Below are 18555 nucleotides of genomic sequence, written 5' to 3'. Positions count from 1 at the left end.
CTTCCTGAGCAGAGATGACTCTGCCCAAGTGCTGAGTAAATGTTTCGGTGGCTGGAGGAATTCCATGTTGGCCAGCCAAAGAAGGAAGAATTTGTCAAAAGAAGTGTTGAAAGACCTAAACCCTTGATGCGATGAACCAACTTCAGAAAAAAGACGAACTCCAAGTTTGAAAAGAGTATTTATAATGTCGAAGAAGAGGGAAAATGACAACGCCAAGGTCAAAAAGTCCGTCCGTATTATCTAATCCGCGTCCATCAAAAAAATTGTTGAAGTCGTCAAGTTTCCCGTCCAAGGCATCGTGTAAAACATCTCGGAATAGACCGCCGGACTCCCTGTCGCACAACTCCCGCCCACGATGTGACGCGGGGAGACCCACCCCATCTCCATCGTGAACGCCCGTTGACGAATCAGAGCCTTTGCAGTGGGTGTTACGGTTCTCGTTATGCAGATCATGCAGTGCCAGTTCGGAGGACGACAAGTGCCCGACGGTGGAGACAGTGGAGCCCTTGGGATTTGGGATAGTTCTTGATGCCCCCAAGGAGGCTCGTCTTTAAAACGACGACCTCTTCTCTTTTTTTCCTTTTTCTTTTCAAGACAGGTCCGCTTCTAAGGGCGTGCAGATTTGTGCGATGGACTCTAGTCGGTTCATTAGTCATGCAACCCGTAGTGCAAGCAACAATATCCCAGCTTCAGAAGACTGTGGTTTCTGCCCCTGAGCACCAGCTATGAGGCACCCGTTGACCGCCAGTGTAAATTCTAATGACACACTGGAGATCTTGATGAGCTATGTCATCAATCACACACCAGTCAAAGCCACAACCATGATGACTGATCTTGCAGACCTGGTTTCAAACTGAACCCGTAGGCTGTCATCCTATCTGATTTTCCCCCGGCTAGCCCTCCTGAGCGCTCGAATGGGATGACAGGGTCGCCTATGTGCCGTCATCCTCCGGGAGTGCTCTTTTCCATCTCTCGTGTCTCCTCCTCCCTCAAAGAGTCCGGTCTTCACGTCACTCATGACCCACGACTAGCGCTAAGCAATCCAAGTCAGTCGTTTTGTTTTGTCCAGGCAGATGCTTTCCTTCGGCAATACGACATTCTAGCTAAGGTCTGTCTGGGAGCACAGACAGCGAAGGCCGCAGGAAGAGACGAAGTTTCAATCATGTCAACATCTTGTTTCGAAGTTCGGGTGAGTACGGCCAACAAACAAGACTGACAGGAGAAAACCTCCAACCAGTATTGATAGCCATGGTTTTCAGTGGCATGTAATTGGCGTTCTCGTTAGTAGAAAGAAGTCGACAAACAAGTTAGAATCATGGCAAACAAATCATCTCGTCTTGCGCGATGGGTGTTTTATTACGAACCAATCACAATACGAGGCTTGCTATCCACGGCATCCCACCTCGCCTGGTCTTCCTCTTGAATCGCCAAGCTTCCGTCCCCTTATGTGGCGGCATTGTTCTCAAACGCGATGATTTAGTATCCTTGGTTGCCTGGGCCGGCATACGGTAGCCCGTTGTGCCCCAGACCCTTCTCTCTGTTGCGCTTTACGCCTTACCCGGTAGCTGGATCGTTCCCCAGCTGACCAATTGTTAATGCACAATGACCTTATGTCGTTGAAGGAGACTCAAGCATTCATTTTCGCTTCTACCATCCGTCTCGTCGTTCTCTTTTGCGAAGCCGCGATGTTCATCGAGATCGCATTATTCAAGACAGCCGTGCAAGTGCTCACCTTGGCCTACGCCGGAATCGACTTATCTGGATCATGAAATCAATCCGCGAAATGGATGAGAGTAGGGCGCAACGCCGTTGATGGCGATAAAATAGGGCCAATTGGAAGCGGTGTTCCCCTGAAATTGTGTAAGGTGATGGCCAAGTAGGCGAGGAACACGTCTTAAACATAGCCGAAGAATATATCTGCCGTCATGAGTCTATTACGCGCCGTTTGGGAGGACTCCAGTCACCTGTCATCAAGTCTCTTCTGTCACTTGTGCGGTCTTTTGCTACTTTCGGTACGTCTATGAAGTCTCGACGATGACACTGGCAATTGATGTTCTTTTCCCACATGAATGAACTTCGACTACGTGGTAACTCAGCTGTCGCGAGCCGCCAATTACTTCTCTAGAGTTGAGTTACTTAAGTCGAAAGACATGTTAACGCATGGCATCCTCTATAGATGGATTCTGACTCTTTCTAACAGTCTTTTCGCCTGACCTGCCGTCTGAATTTGCTTTCAAAGTTCGTCACGTGCATAACGAGGATTGGAGGAATATTCAAAAGACAACAGAGTTGCTTGTTTTACCCTGGCGAGAATCCCGCGTCTTCTTTAATCTTAATATCGAACGCTACCTCAAAAGAGCAAGCAACCCGTCAATCCGCCAACCCCCAACGGGGCTGAGCGCAGCTGAGCTGCAGAAACGTTGCAATTACACAGCTAAGCGAGCCTTTTTGGGGGTTCGGCGTGTTGGTTCCCCCTGGCATATTTCATCGTGTGGCCAATAGCCGGGCGACGAAGTCTGTTGGAACTTCGATTCCAGGATCGTGCCCCACAACACCGACATGTGCGTATTTCCCTCGCCAAGCGTTGGAGCCTAAATTTTACATGAGCTGGCTCCATTTTGTTTTCGTCTTTTCTCCCGCGACTTCCCCAGACTGTTTCTTCATTCCGTGGGGCAATGTCCGTCGATCTCATGAATCAATGAAGTTGCTTTTGTAGCTGACTTTCTTTACAGCACTCGCGATGCAATCGGAGGACAGTGGGGTTGTTGGAGGTTTCCAACTTCGGAGGAAGCCTGTCGCGCAGCAGTCGGAGGAGCACTACAATGCAAGCCACTCAGAACGTGTCTCGAATTCGATCCCGAGTCCTGAGCTGGCGCCTTATCAATCTCCTACCGACTTTTCTCAGAACCCCTGGCGGATCAATGAAGGCGGATACCGAAGCGTTCCTGGCGCAGAACACGACACCAATGTCCATCATTCGGATACACGGGACATTCCATCACACCCTGCTTCGATGGAGGAGAGCATCAATCGTGGTCTGTCGCCAAACGATGGCAAGCAGAACTTTGGAAGAAATCACGCAAATTTGCTTTCGAAAGCTTCGATACCATCTTCGGGTTCCTCAACAGCCGGAGCTTCGTACGACAGAAGAGATCTCACCCCAAAGATATCAGACAAACAAAACCCAAACCCGGACAAAGACCTGCTACTTTCTTGGAACGCAACTTTTTTGGCATGGTGGCAAGAGCTGATATGGTGCGCCATCAGCCTCATATCAGTTTGCGCTCTGTACATCCTCTTGCGCCACTACGACAATAGAAAATTGCCCGACTGGCCTTCTGGACTCACCCTCAACACGGTAATCGCTCTGCTTGCAACCGTCGCAAGGTCTGCCTTTGTCATCCCGGTGTCCGAGGGCCTGTCGCAACTCAAGTGGCTCTGGTATCGCAAGCAGAGGACCCTGAAGGACTTTCAGGATTTCGATGCTGCTAGTCGCGGACCGTGGGGGAGTCTTCAGCTGGTGAAAACGACGAAAGGCTGGTACGTGGTGCATCGTATTCAATGATTCGAGCAATACTGACGCCATCTAGGCCTCTGAGCGTCATATCGATGGTCGTATTGGTCACTGCCATGCTCACTTCCGCCCTGACACAATCTTCCGTGACCTACCCCGAGCGCCAGGTTCCGATCCTACCAAGCTCCCCCGTTGCTCGTTTAGTTCGATTCTGGAATCCCATGACAGTAAGCTGGTACTCCCCATGTAAGTCTACCTGATCTGTTCTCTTGAATCGGCCATGCCCGCGTGGTTGCATACTAATGGCCCCCAGACATCAAAGGCGCAACCTACGACGCCAGCATCCAAGCCGGCCTCAGCCACGACTCCAACACTCTCTACCCCTTCGACCAGCCCGGCTGCCCCACCACCGAGTGCCGCTGGCGCGTCTTCAGCACCCTCGCCATCTGCACCAAGATGGGGAACATGACCGACCAGCTCACGTACAACTACAACGGCAACAGCAGCCGCTTCGTCAACACCGGCACCCCGCGCAGCCTCTCCCTGCCCAACGGCGCCCTCGCCAACTTCGCCCCGTCCCTCACCGGGCTGGTAAGCCTCAACAACGGCCAGGCGTCCCTCCTCCCCGCCGCCGAGGTGCCGCAGTCCGCCTTCTTCAACTTCACCGTCATCTTCACCACGACCAAAACCACCGGCGCGATGGAGGTCATGTTCTACATGTGCGCGCAGCGCTACAACGTCTCCGTCCAGAACAACGTCTTCTCGCGGACGCTGATCGACTCGTCCGCCGAGGTGGAGGAGGGCACGTTCCTGGTGCCAGAGTCGACGACTTCAAAGGAACAGGTGGAGGTTACGACGGAGGCGGTGACGGTCCCGCAGGAGCCGGGGGTGGCGTTCCCGTACGGCGGCACGGCGCTGACGCCCCTGATCGAGAGCCTGTCCAGCGCGATGAACGGGACGTACCCGACGACGGAGAACGAGCGCGGCCGGGCGCCGTCGCGGTATTTGAACGTGCTGGATGTGGTGCGGCGGGAGCGGAACGGGACGGAGAAGCAGCTTTTCGAGGCGGTTGGGAATGTGACGAATAATGTGGCGAGGAGCTTGACGAATAGTCTCCGTGATAGCCTGACGACGGAACAGGCGTACATCACGGGGCAAGCGTATGTTAGCGAGACGTACGTCAAGGTGCGCTGGTGGTGGATGACTTTGATCTCGTGCCAGGTCGTGCTGTCGACGATTGTCCTGGTAGCTGCGCTGATTCAGGCGAGGATGGCTGGGTTGAATGTGGTCAAGACTTCGACCTTTCCTGCATTCTTTGCTATTGATTCGTCGGAAAAGAAGATGCTGGAGACGAGAATGGCCCCAATGGACGTTCAAGAGCAGGATCGATATCTAGGGACGAAAGGGCTGGGACAGTGGAGACTACGGATGCAAGACAACGGCTGGGTGCTTTTACGGGATCAGAAGGAGCCGGGATGCTAGATGTGTATGGTAAAGATGTTGATACGATGGTAATGTGATGGAGGTGAATGGATAACGGGATTAAATCTAGCATGGCGAGTGTTGAATATTCATGAATTCTGAAGTTCTTCGTCTTTGGATCTGAGAAAACGAAATCATCACTGCTCTTCGGCAAGATCCCGTGTTATTGACCATCTCTTGGCGGTTGGAGCTCCGCAATAATGCAAATGTCATTTTGATCAAACCGGAATACTCTTTTTTGTCTATCCCATCCAACTAGCAAAACACCTCTCTCTCATCACAACTTCAACCCCTCCATCAGCCCCTCCAACACCCTCCACTCCTCACTCCCCTCCCAACTCTCCTTGCCACGACTCATCACACTCCTCACCGCGCTCCTCGCCTTGCCCCTCCACTTGCTCCCAACCCCCTCCACCTCGCCGCCAAAGTTCTCCAACACACCCACCAACTCATCCGTCCTCTCCACCACAACCCCCCACGCCCCATTATCCACAAGCCAGTTCCTCCCCTCCCCGACGCCCCCCGTCCCTGCCGCGCTCGCCGTCAACCCCCCGCCCGCCCCGGCCCCCATCGCCGCGCGCCACCCCTTCTCCGCCGCGTCCACCGCGCCGGCATACTCCCGCCGCCACACCCGCAGCTTCACAACCAGCCCCCACAGCTCCGAGCGCGTCGTAATCAGCGGCACCACGCTCTCCTCGAAGAGCGCGACCACCGCGCGCTCCACCGTGCCGCGCGGGGGCGTGTACACCCCGTGCCCGTCGTCCTCGGCCTTCTGCTTGGTCAGCAGCGCCTCGTTTAGCAGCGCGCGCAGCACGTCGTCGTCGAGCGCGTCCTCCGTCTTGCGGATCCGCATGATGGCCCGCAGCGCCAGGACCATGTCCAGCACCGCGGGCGGCCGCATGCGCGACGCGAGCGTGAGCACGTTGTCCCAGATGCGCCAGTTCTCCTGCGCAATCTGCGCGCCGCGCTTGTACGCCGCCAGGGCCTGTGAGAGCAGCGTCGCGGGGTCCTTGACGTCGCTCTGCGCATGCTCCACCTCCGTTTCTTCATCATCATCCTCATCCGCCTTCTTCTTCTCATCCAGCATCTTCTTCTTCAGATCCTCCACCGTCTCAAGGTACATGCTCCACAGCGAACTCCCCAGATTACTCCACGTCCGCGCGTCCTCCCCGCCGACGACCTCGCCCGCCGCCCCGATCGCGCGCCCGTACGCCTCCGCCGCATCGGCAAAGTTGCCCATCCGCAGGCTGATGTCGCCCAGCCGGCCCCACAGCTCCGGGCTGAGGCGGTTGCACCGCGTCGCGGCCTGGTACGCCTCCAGGGCCTTGGTCCAGTCCTTCTGCTGCAGCCAGTGCTCGCCGAGCGACTTCTGCGCGCGCGCGAAGCGGTGCTTCGAGACCTCCCACGCGCGCTCCCAGTGGGCTGGGTCGTTCTCAAGGTCTCCGAGGATGCAGAACAGCCGCGGCGCATTGGGCGGAGGCGGCACGCGCTCCGGGCCCTCGAACGCGCCTGGTTTAAGGTACGTGACGTCTTCCCCATCCTCGAGCTCCGTATCGGGGTCCGCGTGCTCGACGGCGGCGGGGGTGCCCGTCTTGTGGAACAGCCGCCAGCGGACGATGGCGCGGGCCTTCTGCTCACCCCCGGAACCGCGGCCGTCTTCGTCATCGGCGGACGCGGAGGAGGCGAGGCACAGCGCGACCTCGGCCCAGAGGCGCAGGCGCTTGAAGATCTCAAGCGCGGAGACGAGGGAGCCGACGCCGGCCCAGGAGTAGGCGAGCTCGGACTCGAGGTGCCAGCGCGGCGGGGAGGAGAGGGCGTGGATGTACTGCAGGCGGACGTGTGCGGGCGCGGTATCGGTGTCCTTTGCGGCGGGGAAGAAGGAGGTTGGCTTCTGTTGCTGCGCTGTTGTTGTTGTGGTTGTGTCGGGGGATGTGAATGCAATAGCGGGCACGTCTAAGTCAGCGACGTCCTCGGCCTTGGGGCGCGGCGCTTCCGAGGTGTCGACGACGACTTGGTCGACGACGGCCTGCATCTGCAGCACGCCGCGCTCGACGGTCCTACTGCGGTGGACCTCGATGCGGGAGCGCACGAGCAGGGCCTGCGTGTAGATTTGCCAGTTTGTCGGCTTGTCCGACACCACGCGAACGGCGTAGGGCAGGACTTCCTCTGAAGTCAGCGTGTCTACCGGCGAGAAGGTGTCTTTCAGCGTCGCCTCCGTGAGCAAGATGATTTGGTCCAGAGGCGAGAGGCGCGGCTGCGCGTCTGGGGAGAGGTCTGCGAGGGCGGCTGGTAGCGCAGAAGGCGCAGCGGCGAGTTCGCCGTGCTTGCCCGTCGCGTCCTTGGAGAACTGGATCTCCTCGAGGAGAGTATCGTCGTTGAGCGCCACGGCCTCGGGCCCGGTCTTTTCCTCCTCCGCTACCTCCTCTGATACGTCGGACTTCGCGAGAACGACAAGCTGAGAGGTGCTCTTCTCCTGAAACTTCGTCCTCTTACCCAACGCACCAGAGAGCGCGTACGCGAAGCTGTTCAACTGCGTCGCCTCCTTCAGCGCCTCGCGCGCCTTGTCGTCGCGGCCGAGCATGATGTGCGTATTCGCCGCCTCCAGCAGGAATTGCACCTTCTCCTCGCGGGACCAGGCGGCTGCGCTCTCGCCGGTGGCCCAGACATCCTCATCGAGGAGCTGCTTGCGCACTGCGTCGAGGCCGGCGGCGATCTGCTCCGCGAGCGTGGGCACCTCGATCCACTGCGACGCCTTGGCGAAGTTGGACCCGGGGCCGAGGGAGGGCTGGCTGAGGAGTTTGAAGTGCCAGACGTTGATGCGCAGACGGGTCCACGGGATGCTGAGGCGCGTGGCGTCGGAGAGAGTCACCACATCCTCAGGGGCGGATGCGGTGAAGATGTGTCGTGCCAGGGCGAAGAGCTCGATGTTGGGGATATACGGATACGGCGAGACACCGTCAACCTCCAACTCCTTAAAACTCTTCCTCCTCAGGACCTTGAGTGTGTCCTCGCCAGCGGACGTGTCTGCCGCAGCAAGCGCATCAACAAAGAGCTTCTCTACCCTTCCAACATTCTCCAGAACGGGACCGGTGACATTGGATTGCAAAAAGGCGTTGAGCGCCGCAAGACCGACGGCGATCTCATCTTCGGAGAGAGATCCGGACGGCTGCTGCTCGCTGGTCTGTGCGAGGCTGGACGCGAATCTGGCGATAACATCTTTTGCGACGAGTGATGTGAGCACGTCGACGTAGGCGCCGTCTGCGACTGTCGAGAGCAGCGAGGCCAGTGCCTGCTGGGATTCAGCCATGATGTGGTGAGTTGTTGTCGCAAGACGAATGATCTCGGTTGCGATAATGAGAATGTCGCGATAGTGGGTGGTGTCTGCCCCGCGGCGGGGTAACTTTTAAGAAAAGAAAACCTTTGAAATTTCGCAACCCAGGCAGAACGGTGCGAAACTTTCGGATTAGCGGAATATGGGCCGGAGCAAAACAGTGGTACCTCCGAAAATAGCGGTTCCTAAATTCGATCTCGTCGCCGGTGAGTCAAACGGCGCTTTTTGGCGGTGTTTTGATGCCCTGTGAAATCGAAATTTCCATGGTGGGGGCGGGGCAAATTTTCACCTGCTGTCTTTCACTTTTACATAAGCAGCTCACCGGCCCCTCACCGAGCTCACCGTGGGGCCCCTCATCTTGTGCACCACCCTGATGACTCTCAACAGATTCTCATATCGACTGATTTAACGTTGCGAGGGAAGACTGATTCTTGACAATGCTACACTATCGCTTGCACTGATACGCTACATGATGAGATCCCCGCCATGAACAACTAACCATACGCAATAACGCTGTCCGAGTCTCCTCAACATCGCCGTGCCGGATAGTACATGATTACGCTAGTTTTATGAATCTCATTGTGCCTCATTTTCACCATGTCCAGAGCTCGTCTGACAGCTTCTCCTAGATCTTCTTGCCCGTCTTCTTGCGCGTGGGAACAACCTTAAAGCCGGCACCCTGGATGGCGGCGTCGCCGGCAGGGGCGGGCTCCTTGTGGCCGCCCTTCTTGGCAACCTCGTTCCATCCGCTGGAAGAGCCTCCAGCCTTACTGTCGCCAGACATCTGCTTCTCCACGATGCCCTTGTCGGCGAGCTTCTTGCGTCTGATAAACTCATCGGCGAAGTGCTGTCCATTCATCGTCTTCGAGCTAGAATAGATGGCGTCGGCAATGAGGGCGTGCTCAAGAGGCAGAATGAGCAGGCCAGCGGCGAAAACATCGACTGCATACTTGGTTAGGGACGCTGAAGAGTAAAAGACTTCTGTGGAACTTACTGTCAACACCAGTGATTCCCCGAGACAGCTCGCGACTGAGCCACTTGTTGAACTCGTCCATGGCGACATCGGTCTTAGGGGGAGCCGCGATGGGAGCGGCAACAGGCTTGACTACAGGCTTCGCAATCACCGGGGTAGTCTTGCCACCAGCAGCACTGACGGAGCGGGTCTGCGCGGCAGGACCGGTGGGCACCTTGACCTTGCCGCCGGCTCCGACGGTGGCCCAGCCGCTTCCAGGAGGAGGGGCAGTGCCGGCAGGCTGCGGGAGGCCAGGAGCGGCATTAGGCTTCGTGGCGAGATCGGCGTAGCGCTTGCCTGCAGCCGCAGTCGCCAGGCCGGTCTGGACAGCAATCTCCTTGGCCTTGACCTTGCGGAGCTCCTCCTCTCTCTGAATGTCAGCCAGGGTCTTCTGCTTGCCGGGCGTGCTGGCTCCGGGGGTAGCCTTGGTGGCGGCCGGCTTGGTCCAGGGGCTAGCGGCTGAAACCGGGGATCCGTTGCCCCAAGTGCTAGTTGTGGGCAGGCCTCCAGTGGCAGTAGCAATAGCCTTCTCACGCTCTCTGAGAGCGGCGGTCTCTTGTTCGAGAACCTGGCGGCGACGCTCGGCGGCAACCTCCTCAGCCTTGGCCGCCTTACGAGCCTCGGCTTCCTGGATTTCTTTCAAGCTAGGGCCCTTGCGACTGGCGGCCTCCTTGGCCCAGGGAGCCAGCGGGGGAGGCTCGGTGGCGGAGCCGGTGTCGGGAGTTCCGGTCTGGGAGCGGTTGTACTGCTCGGGGAGGTTGGAGCGGGCGCGCTGGGCCGTGGGAGCTGGGAGGGGGGTGCCGGCGGTAGGCAGAGGGGGAGGAAACGGCATGGGCAGACCCGCAGCGGCGTTCTTGGCGGCGGCAGCAGCAGCCTGAGCCTTCTGGACCTGTTCAGTCAAAGAGAGTTGTTGCTGCTCCTCCATAATCTCTTTCATGCCGGGAGCGGGAGAACGAGACTGCTCCTGGATCGTCGCGTGAGCAGAGGAAGCTGACGCGGGGGCCTCTTGCTCGACAAGCTCTTCAGCGTGCTGGGCCTCCTGAGCCTTTTCCGCCTCGTGCTCGGCACGGAGGTCCTCGAACTGCTTGAGGCGCTCACTGAAGCCCTCCTCATCCTTCTCCAAATCCTCGGTGCCAGGCAGGTTGTTGCGCAGGCTCGTGTCGTTGGCGGGAGCGCCGATGGGCTGCTGGGGGAAAATGCTCGACAGGCTGGTGGGAGCTTGGATGCTGGTCAGCATCTGGCGCTCGGTAGGATTCAGGTTCGCGAGATCTTCCTCACGAAAATGATCAAGCCCAGCCCCGACGGGGGCCTGGGCGGAGCTCTGCTGGATGGCAGAGTCGAAGAAGCCGGAACTGGGCCCAACACCACCGCCAATGGGAGGCTGATGGGGGTGAGCACCGATCGGAGACGAAATGCTGCCGAAACTAGGTTGGCTCTGCAGGCTGTGAGCGCTGTGCTGATGGTGAAGACCGGGAACACCACCTGGACCCTGACTTTGCAATCTAGTGATGGCCTGCTGCCGCATCATGTAGTCCCGCTGCTGAGCCATGGCCTGCTGCTCCTCCTGCTTTCTGCGCTCGAGGTTGTTCTGCTCCTCCGCAGTTAGAGTTCTGCCAAAACTAGGGAAGACACCACTGAGAGGCGGGATGACACCGGTGCTGCCGCTGGGAGAAAAGGGCCCGGCTTGGGTGGGAGGACCGTGAGGAATGCCAATTTGAGGGACAAGGAACGGCTCTCTGGAGTTTCCAATTCTACGGATGAGCTGTCCAAGTGGCTCAAAGTCCACATCTTCGACCTTCTTCACGCGAAGATCGGGCGTGAAGAAGTTGGCTTTGTACCAGTCATTCATCTCCAAGCCGCTGAAAGGTCCCTGGATGTTTTGCTGAGGGTCGAGATAAACCCATCTCATTCGATCAGGCATAACCATGGTACGCTGAGCACCGTAGTCAGCACCGGTGGAAGCCCCGGGAGTAAACGACTGTGGGTGTCCTACGCCGACCGCTACGGCGTGAGAGAGGTCTGCGCCACCGAAGCCGCTGTGCGTGCGAGCCGGGTCAGAAGGGAACATCTCCTCGAAGATGCCGCCGCGGCCACTGCGCATGGGACTACCAGTTTCGCGTGGTTGGGCGGAGAAGTTGCTGCGGCCAATAGCGCCCAAGGGGTTGGCTTGGCGCAAGTCGGGGAGGGAGTCACTCAAATTCTCCTGCTCGTGGCTTTGCATCTGAGCCTGCATGGCGGGTGGGAAAAGTGAGCCCAGCTTGCTACGGCCGATAGTCCCAGCTCCTCCAAGGCCGCCGGCGCTGGCGGGCCCAAAGACCCCGGCATTGATGCCTGCCAAGCCTGGAGACTGAAGTTCAGTACCCATGGGGCTAAACAACGAGTTACCAAAGACTCCTCCAAAGCCACCGCGCTCCCGGTCAGGGGTGCCAGTTGAGAGGGGAACAGGCCAACCAGAGCCGTAGCCGCGAGGCCCAGCGCTACTTGTCTGGCTGCGATCGCTGCCGTCGAGAGCATGACTGGGGAAGGCGCGCAGCGAGTTGAAGCCAGGGTTCTGCTCCCCGCCGATAGGCGCACCGTGTTGCTTGTCAGCGCCGGTGTCATCGTGAGATTCACCGCGCTCGGCGGGAGGGCTGCGATATGGGTTGGTCTCGGCAGGACTTTGGGGACCGGGCTCCTGCTCCGAGTGTCGACCAAGGTTCAAACCAGACATGCCGAAATCGCCAGTCGAGCCCTTGACGGGCGTCTCAAACATCCCGATGTTGCTCTGGTTGGGGACCGCTGGGGGGCTCGTGTCTTGTGCACCACCCAGGGCTGCGCTGCCGGATAGGCCGTCGTCGCCTCCGAAGGGGTCAGTATCGGTGCGAGGGCGTGAGCGCCAGGATTGGGTATCGGAGGCGGAGGCTTCGTTCGGTTTGGCGGAGCTGTCAGGACCGTCTTTGTTGATTAGGTTAGCGAAGCGACTTCCACCGCGAGCGCCGGAACCGATGGTAGAGGTCGGCGTCGGCATTGCAAATTGGCCAAAGGCACCGCCACCGCCCGCACCACCAGCAGACGTCTGGCCAGGATTGTTCCAGAGAGAGCTGATATTGGCGCCCATCGAGGGAGCGCCAGCCGTGTTGCTCCGGGTCAGACCGCCGAATGGTGGGGCCTTGGCCTGGGACCGGGCTGGGCTCTCAACCTCGTCCGGCTCCTGCTCCGTCACATCATTCTTACGCCCAAACAAGAACTGATCGTCGCCACGGGCCCCGAATCGCGCTGCACTCGGGGACGCAAGGGCGCCACCGCCGAAGGGGTTCGAGTCTGTCGTCTCGCGGCGTCGGGTGCCCGGTCTCGAAGCGGAAACTGGAGAAGAAAGACCGTATCCAGCGGCGCTGCCGTGCGACAGAGACGCTTTCCGACCGTTGGTTCCAGGCGCTTGGTTTGCTTCCTTGTTTTGGATGGGCGGCTTCAGAGGAGAATTGACGTCGGATGCGAATGCCTGCCTCATATTAGTATCCATGGCGTGGTTGCCAGTGCCGTCATGCCAGCGCACCTTTTCCTCCTCGTCCGTCAAGCCGTTCACTCCTACAGGGTGGCCGTCACCACGGGGGTTCCAGCAGGCTGAGGGATCTTGAGAGTTATGGCTGTTATTGCTCTTGCCCCAACCCCGCGCAGCGCTTCCGTTTGTGTGTCCCGGAGTCCATCCCGGTTCTATCACGACAGAAGGGTCCGCGTCCGCCGTGCCGTTCCTGTACAAGCCCAGGATTGACTCCTTCTGGTACTGTGACGAGATCGGGTAGTCGTAGCTGGCGGCTCCGGGGGTCTGGGGGATCGCGCCTGTGTCGGCGTTTGACGCGGCGAAGGCGTGTTCGGATGAGGCAGCGGGTTGGGAGGCTTGGCCGGGGGTCGTCGAGGGGCGGCGGAAGGTCAGCGTGCCGTTTCTGGCATCACGTCGAGCCCTGCATCGCGTGTTAGTACCTTGTGAATGCGTGGCTTGGGTGCAGTGTTGGTTAGCGGCGAGGCCGGGGACAGCAGGGTTGTGCAGGAGTGCTGTGACGTTGCGGCAAGGCTGAGAGGATGGAGCAGACTCCACACCGGCCGAGCAACCAACGCACGCAGCTAGCGTGCAGAAAGGGAAAAGATGCGACATCGTCACGACGACAGGCCGAGTAGAAAGTCTGCGGCAAAACGAAAAATGCGCGGTGGGTAGGGCAAACAAGCGACCAAGTGGGAAGAGGAGCAGAGAGAAGAGGTGGAGGAGGGGGCAACTGACCATTCCCCGCTGCCCGAACCGCGGTCGCTGCGTCCCGCTCTCGCATTTGCGTTCTGACCGGCGGCGGCGGAGGCGAAGCTTGATGGTAGATTCGAAGGCATGGCTGATGTTGGTGTTGCGCAAAAAAATAGGGGGATTGAAGGTGTTTGCTGGCGTTGAGCAAGGGCCGGGGGGTTGCAGCAACAACGCGCAGGTTGTGGTTGTGGAATTTTTTTTTTCTGGGTTGGGGGTTTCGGGAGTTGGTCTGATTCGACTCTGGTCGCTTCCGTGGACAAGGCACGAAAGGGAACGGATGCAGTTGGATTGGTGTGTGTTTGTGTGTCGCGCGCGACGTTTCGTTGGAGATGGATACACAGAGGTGATCGGTGTTGTGATACAGATAGCTGATGAAGGCTTGCTAAACGATGGATTGATCGGGAGACCAAGGAGGGGGCGGTTCGCGAGCGTATGCGGTCGTCGTGCGAGGGTGGTGAGGGTGAGCTGTCTCGTCGAAAAAATCAAAGGTTTGAAAGGAAAATTGCCAGCTCGGAAAGACCCACGATGGGTGTGGTGTGGGGACCAGGGAGAACTGTGGGAACCGTACCCGCGCTAGGCCGAGAAGGGGAAGCGCCCGGGGTTTTGCCGGTGCCGGCCACACGTTTTTTGGGTGAGTGCCGGATGACGTTGGCTTGATGGTTGTTCTATTTATCTTGCATTTTCACTTAATCGCAAAAGAACTGAAGTACTGCTGAATGTTCCGTGTGGCTTGACATTTTCTCCGACTTGGAGGAAACACTGAAGAAAGGTACTGGCTTAATGCATTGTTGCTTCCTCCACGGCAACAAAGACGTGACCCAATGACAGAACCCCCTTCCATTGCGTCACGTGGTACGTCACACGTGACCCCACTCTGACGTTGAAGCCTCAAGTGCCCAGATCATCGGGTGCTGCTGCAGGGCTTCTGGCTTGGGGGCTATCTGATACCCAAGACCCTACGCAGTAGGCTGGGCTGGGATCGGGTGCTAAAATTCCTAAAAACCCGGCTATCTGACCTAGTCTTCAGGGGTCATCCCCTAGAGCACACCGTCGCCAATGCCCGACCTCCCCTCACTATGCACTCTAAATAGAGAAAAGCCTCCTTTCTCACGTCAGGCCATGACTTTCTTCATCTCACCACACGCCTCAAAATGCTGCCTGCTGCCAACCAACCCGCCCGCCTCCTCGTCCCATGTCTTGAAAAGTCTCATTCCTGCCCACGACTCGCATCCCTCACGCCCACTGCAGGTGTCATTGGCCAGGAGTTTCAGAACAAGCTCAAGGGAGAGTTTAATGCTTTTGGGTTGTTTCATGCAGCCAACGGCCTCTGAACACTCACGCTCGACTCGTCCAAGGGAGGGGAAAGAGTCGACGAGGCAGCATTGCGCAGGATGATCACACACAAACAATGAGACGACGTTCGACCCCCTCACTTAGGTTGGGGTTGGCTCTGCGCTGGCCTTTGCCTTTTGCGCCTGAACTGCCCGATTATCTGCTGTCCGCAGACTTGCTGTCCGGATGAAATCTGCTCGCCTCGGGCTCGTGCTGTTTGATTCTGTCATTACTCGGTCACCTTTCTTGACTGCCTCTGTCTGCCCGCAAGATAACCGTGCATCTCGAACTTACCTTGCTGCCCTTACGTCGTGTGCATCGGTGACGTGACTGACGGTTGCTTGAAGCCCATCAAGACAGCAACTTGCATCCTGGAGCCTGCGGCCTGATCTGTGAGAACTGCCCCCGGGCTGCGCAATGGTTTGGAGACGCGAACAGCATCATCCTGTAGCCTCCCACGTGTCTCGCCCGTTTCCAACGCCGCACGTCGTCTAAAGTCTTATTCCATATGTGATTTCTCGACATTTCACTATTACCGTCTTTCTTTTCACAATGTTATGTCTCGGCCGAACCGGGTCCGGCGCTATCCCATCGCTAGTGCAAATCGTCTCATGGCTAGGCTACCTAAAACCGCGGAGCCCCCTGGAAGCTTGTTCAACCACACATGCCACATCCCCAAATATCACGGCCCCCTTCCGTCACATGTGTTTCGCTGCCAACGACATCTCATCACATACATCAACATCTCACAATTCCAGGGCAAGGCTGATGCTGGCAGCCACCACACGCTAAGAACATGGCACAAGCTGGACTCACGCGCTCGCTGATGAGCTGGCTCACCCGCATCCTGGCATTCCTCTTCGTCATCTGGGTATCCCCCACCGTGCTGGGCTCCTTCGGGCTCGGGGGCAAGGACGACGCCGGAGACTACGCCGCCACGAACCCCTGGCGCGACCTCCCCGCGGACCCGGCCGTCCACGAGACACTGAAGGAGGTGCTCCTCATCGGCGACACGCTGCGCGACGGCATGCTGCCCACATCCCTCCCGGGCGACGACTACGACACCTACTCGGCCATGCTGCGCAGCCTCGAGGGCCGCGAGGACCTCACCTGGCTCGTCATCCAGGAGACGCGCATCGACCAGACGGCGTCGGCGATCGCCAATCGCGGCGGGTACCACAGCCCCATCCCGGAGGAGCCTCACGACTTACATGAGCGGGCGAAGAGGCTGCATAATCACTGGTTCAAGCTCACCTCGGCCAAGGACAAGCCGGAGCGCTGGGAGGTACGGTTTGACACGACGTATCTCCCGTCGCTTCTCACGGCGCAGGCGCTGGATTCGGGAGAGCGGGCTAAGGGGTTCAAGCTGGACTTGACGCCTGCGCAGAAGGCCGAGGCGGAGGAGAAGTACAAGGCCTACCGCAAGAGAAGGGACCGCGCCGTGAGCTACCTCAAGAAGAACCCGCCGAAGCCGATGGCGTGGGTCCCGATCCAGACGGACGCCGAGGAGGTTAAGCGGGGTATCTGGGAGACGATCTTTAGCGATGGGATTGTGCGGGCTGGGCGGAAGGTGTTGGGCAAGCAGATGGCGGCGAATCCGCTGTTCAAGCCCGTCTATCGGGATCTCGTCACGGAGCGGGTTCCATATAGCTGGGTCGATCCCAACCAGCCTGCGGAGGAATTTAATGAGGCGGACCACCTCAAAGAGATGGAGGCCTTTAGAGAAGAGAGCCGTCTGAGGCAGGAGAGGTCGGATAGGCAGGCCAAGTTCCAGGAGGAACTGAGGGCTGCGGAGCGGGGAGACAAAGATGAGTTGTAATGTCGGAGTAAAGAGGGCGTGAGAAACCGGGCGTGAGAAACCAAAGCAACAGTCTTCGCTATTCTATACAGGCTAAACGCTAGTAATTCTACAAAGATGCGTCAACCGCGTGCACCGTCAGGCTGGTCACACAACCCCCCACCCCAACGTGTCTTTTTCACCGCCCAGTTGAGCCGCACTACCACATCTCAACCCCCCATCACCAAATCTCATCAGCCCTCAGCACCTAGTACCCAGACAGCACAGCGCCGATGGACACAATCGCCGGCACGCCCTGGATCAGGAAGATGCGCGGGTTCGCCGTGGCACCGCCGTACGCGCCGGCGACGGCGACGCAGCCGAGGAAGAACAGCTTCAGCTGCTCGGCGAACTCGGGGACGGGGTGCGCGAGGCCCCAGGCGAGGCCGGCGGCGAGGAAGCCGTTGTACAGGCCCTGGTTGGCGGCGAGGGCCTTTGTCTTCTCGGCGAAGTCGGCGCTCAGGCGGAAGGCCTTGCGGCCGCGCGGGTGCGTCCAGAGGAACATCTCGAGGACGAGGATGTAGCCGTGCAGGCCGGCCATGAGGCCCGTTGCGGTGGCGCCGATGTAGCCCATATTTTTGGAGGTGGTGGTGTGAGAATGAGTGAGTGTGGTGGTTGAGGTTTAAGGTATTGTGGAGTTTGTGGTGGTTGGTGGCTGTTTGGGAGGAGGCCGGGGGAGGAATGAGTGACTGGTTTTTGTCTCGGAGGCCACTGGTTCAACAACGGTTGTGAAAGTTTTCACCGCAAAAAGTCCGAAGGCGTCGTACCGTTGAGATAGGGGAGCTGGACAGAACTGGACGGTACCGATGGGATAAAATCACCGGCGGAACGGAAAAACGATGGAAATTTGGGGGCGTGTTGTCTCACGAACGGATTCGGATGTTTGCGAGTCAGCTACTTTTGGGCTACACCGAGCTCACCGAGGACACCCCCGCTGAGGATGCTTGGCGGGCTGCATTCGACTGAGACAGAGGGCATCTCAAGGCTACATTTGGGAGGCCTGAATTGCATTACATACGGGATTTTTTGAATTCTTGGGTTGGGTTGACTCAATCAGTGAAGCAATAATCGAATCAAAAGATACGCAGTCAGGTTCTTCGATATCAGCCTGGTTCAATCCCCGTCAGAGTGATACAGCAGTCAAAAAGGTGTGCCCACAGGCAGCAAGCTGTGAAAAAAAAAGTTATAAGGGAAGAAGGATATATAAGAAAAAAGCAAAAAGGCTATCTTGTTAACCGGCACTATTCTCGATTTTCTCTAGTCGTCGTTGTCCTTGTCTCTGTCCTAATTACCTTCCCTTCCTCTGTCTCCCACTGTCTCTGTAATTCATCGTCCTTGTCACCCTCGGTGGGAAAGAGCACCTTCCTAAACCAGGCGTCGGCCCCTTCCTCCTGCAAATCACAGGGCAGGCACTTGTCCAATCAGAAACTATCGTAATAGTGGATACCTACTCTAAGCACGTGATATCGCCATCTTGCCCAGGAAAGGAACGAACAGAGGGGTTGCTTGCTGTACACAGGGAAGCTGCAGGGATGAGGCACCTGCCTCGCCCTCGACGCGAAAACTAATTGCTGCTCACCTCGACGCGTTTGCAGGGTCCTCGACGACAAACCACCATCGATCGACTTCCACAATCCCCAAAATTTCATCCACAGATATCGTCGATCGGGATATCGATTGCCTCGATTCAGTACAATCCTTTCTGAATTCTGGCACTTTTTCCCCCCAACCCAGTCGCCTTTCGTCCACTCCTTGAACCCGCTTCACCTTCACCTTATCC

At 58.0% G+C, this 18555-nt stretch overlaps 5 protein-coding genes across 5 annotated transcripts; 2 read left to right on the top strand and 3 right to left on the bottom strand.

Annotated features, from left to right (window-relative positions):
* Positions 1-2921: 2921 nt before the first annotated feature.
* Positions 2922-4996, top strand: COL26b_013764 (uncharacterized protein; the record flags this gene model as incomplete). Its single annotated transcript, XM_053186353.1, has 4 exons — positions 2922-2968; positions 3268-3540; positions 3591-3760; positions 3828-4996. 4 exons carry the CDS (start codon positions 2922-2924, stop codon positions 4994-4996), a joined length of 1659 nt encoding a protein of 552 aa, XP_053029711.1.
* Positions 4997-5273: 277 nt separating this feature from the next.
* Positions 5274-8303, bottom strand: COL26b_013763 (uncharacterized protein; the record flags this gene model as incomplete). Its single annotated transcript, XM_053186352.1, has 1 exon — positions 5274-8303. The coding sequence occupies one exon, from the start codon at positions 8301-8303 to the stop codon at positions 5274-5276; it is 3030 nt and encodes a 1009-aa protein (XP_053029710.1).
* A 649-nt stretch (positions 8304-8952) lies between these two features.
* COL26b_013762 (uncharacterized protein) lies at positions 8953-13692 on the bottom strand (the record flags this gene model as incomplete). Its single annotated transcript, XM_053186351.1, has 3 exons — positions 8953-9269; positions 9322-13277; positions 13592-13692. The coding sequence occupies 3 exons, from the start codon at positions 13690-13692 to the stop codon at positions 8953-8955; spliced, it is 4374 nt and encodes a 1457-aa protein (XP_053029709.1).
* A 2042-nt stretch (positions 13693-15734) lies between these two features.
* COL26b_013761 (uncharacterized protein) lies at positions 15735-16757 on the top strand (the record flags this gene model as incomplete). Its single annotated transcript, XM_053186350.1, has 1 exon — positions 15735-16757. One exon carries the CDS (start codon positions 15735-15737, stop codon positions 16755-16757), a length of 1023 nt encoding a protein of 340 aa, XP_053029708.1.
* A 226-nt stretch (positions 16758-16983) lies between these two features.
* COL26b_013760 (uncharacterized protein) lies at positions 16984-17349 on the bottom strand (the record flags this gene model as incomplete). The annotated part of the gene is made up of 1 exon (XM_053186349.1): positions 16984-17349. One exon carries the CDS (start codon positions 17347-17349, stop codon positions 16984-16986), a length of 366 nt encoding a protein of 121 aa, XP_053029707.1.
* Between the last annotated feature and the right edge of the window lie 1206 nt (positions 17350-18555).

The sequence above is a fragment of the Colletotrichum chrysophilum genome, assembly GCF_026319265.1.
Source record: "Colletotrichum chrysophilum strain AFK26 chromosome Unknown scaffold_254, whole genome shotgun sequence".
In the NCBI taxonomy this organism is placed as follows: domain Eukaryota; kingdom Fungi; phylum Ascomycota; class Sordariomycetes; order Glomerellales; family Glomerellaceae; genus Colletotrichum; species Colletotrichum chrysophilum.
Note: the sequence above shows the minus strand (reverse complement) of the source record. Positions and strands in the feature narration are given on the sequence as shown.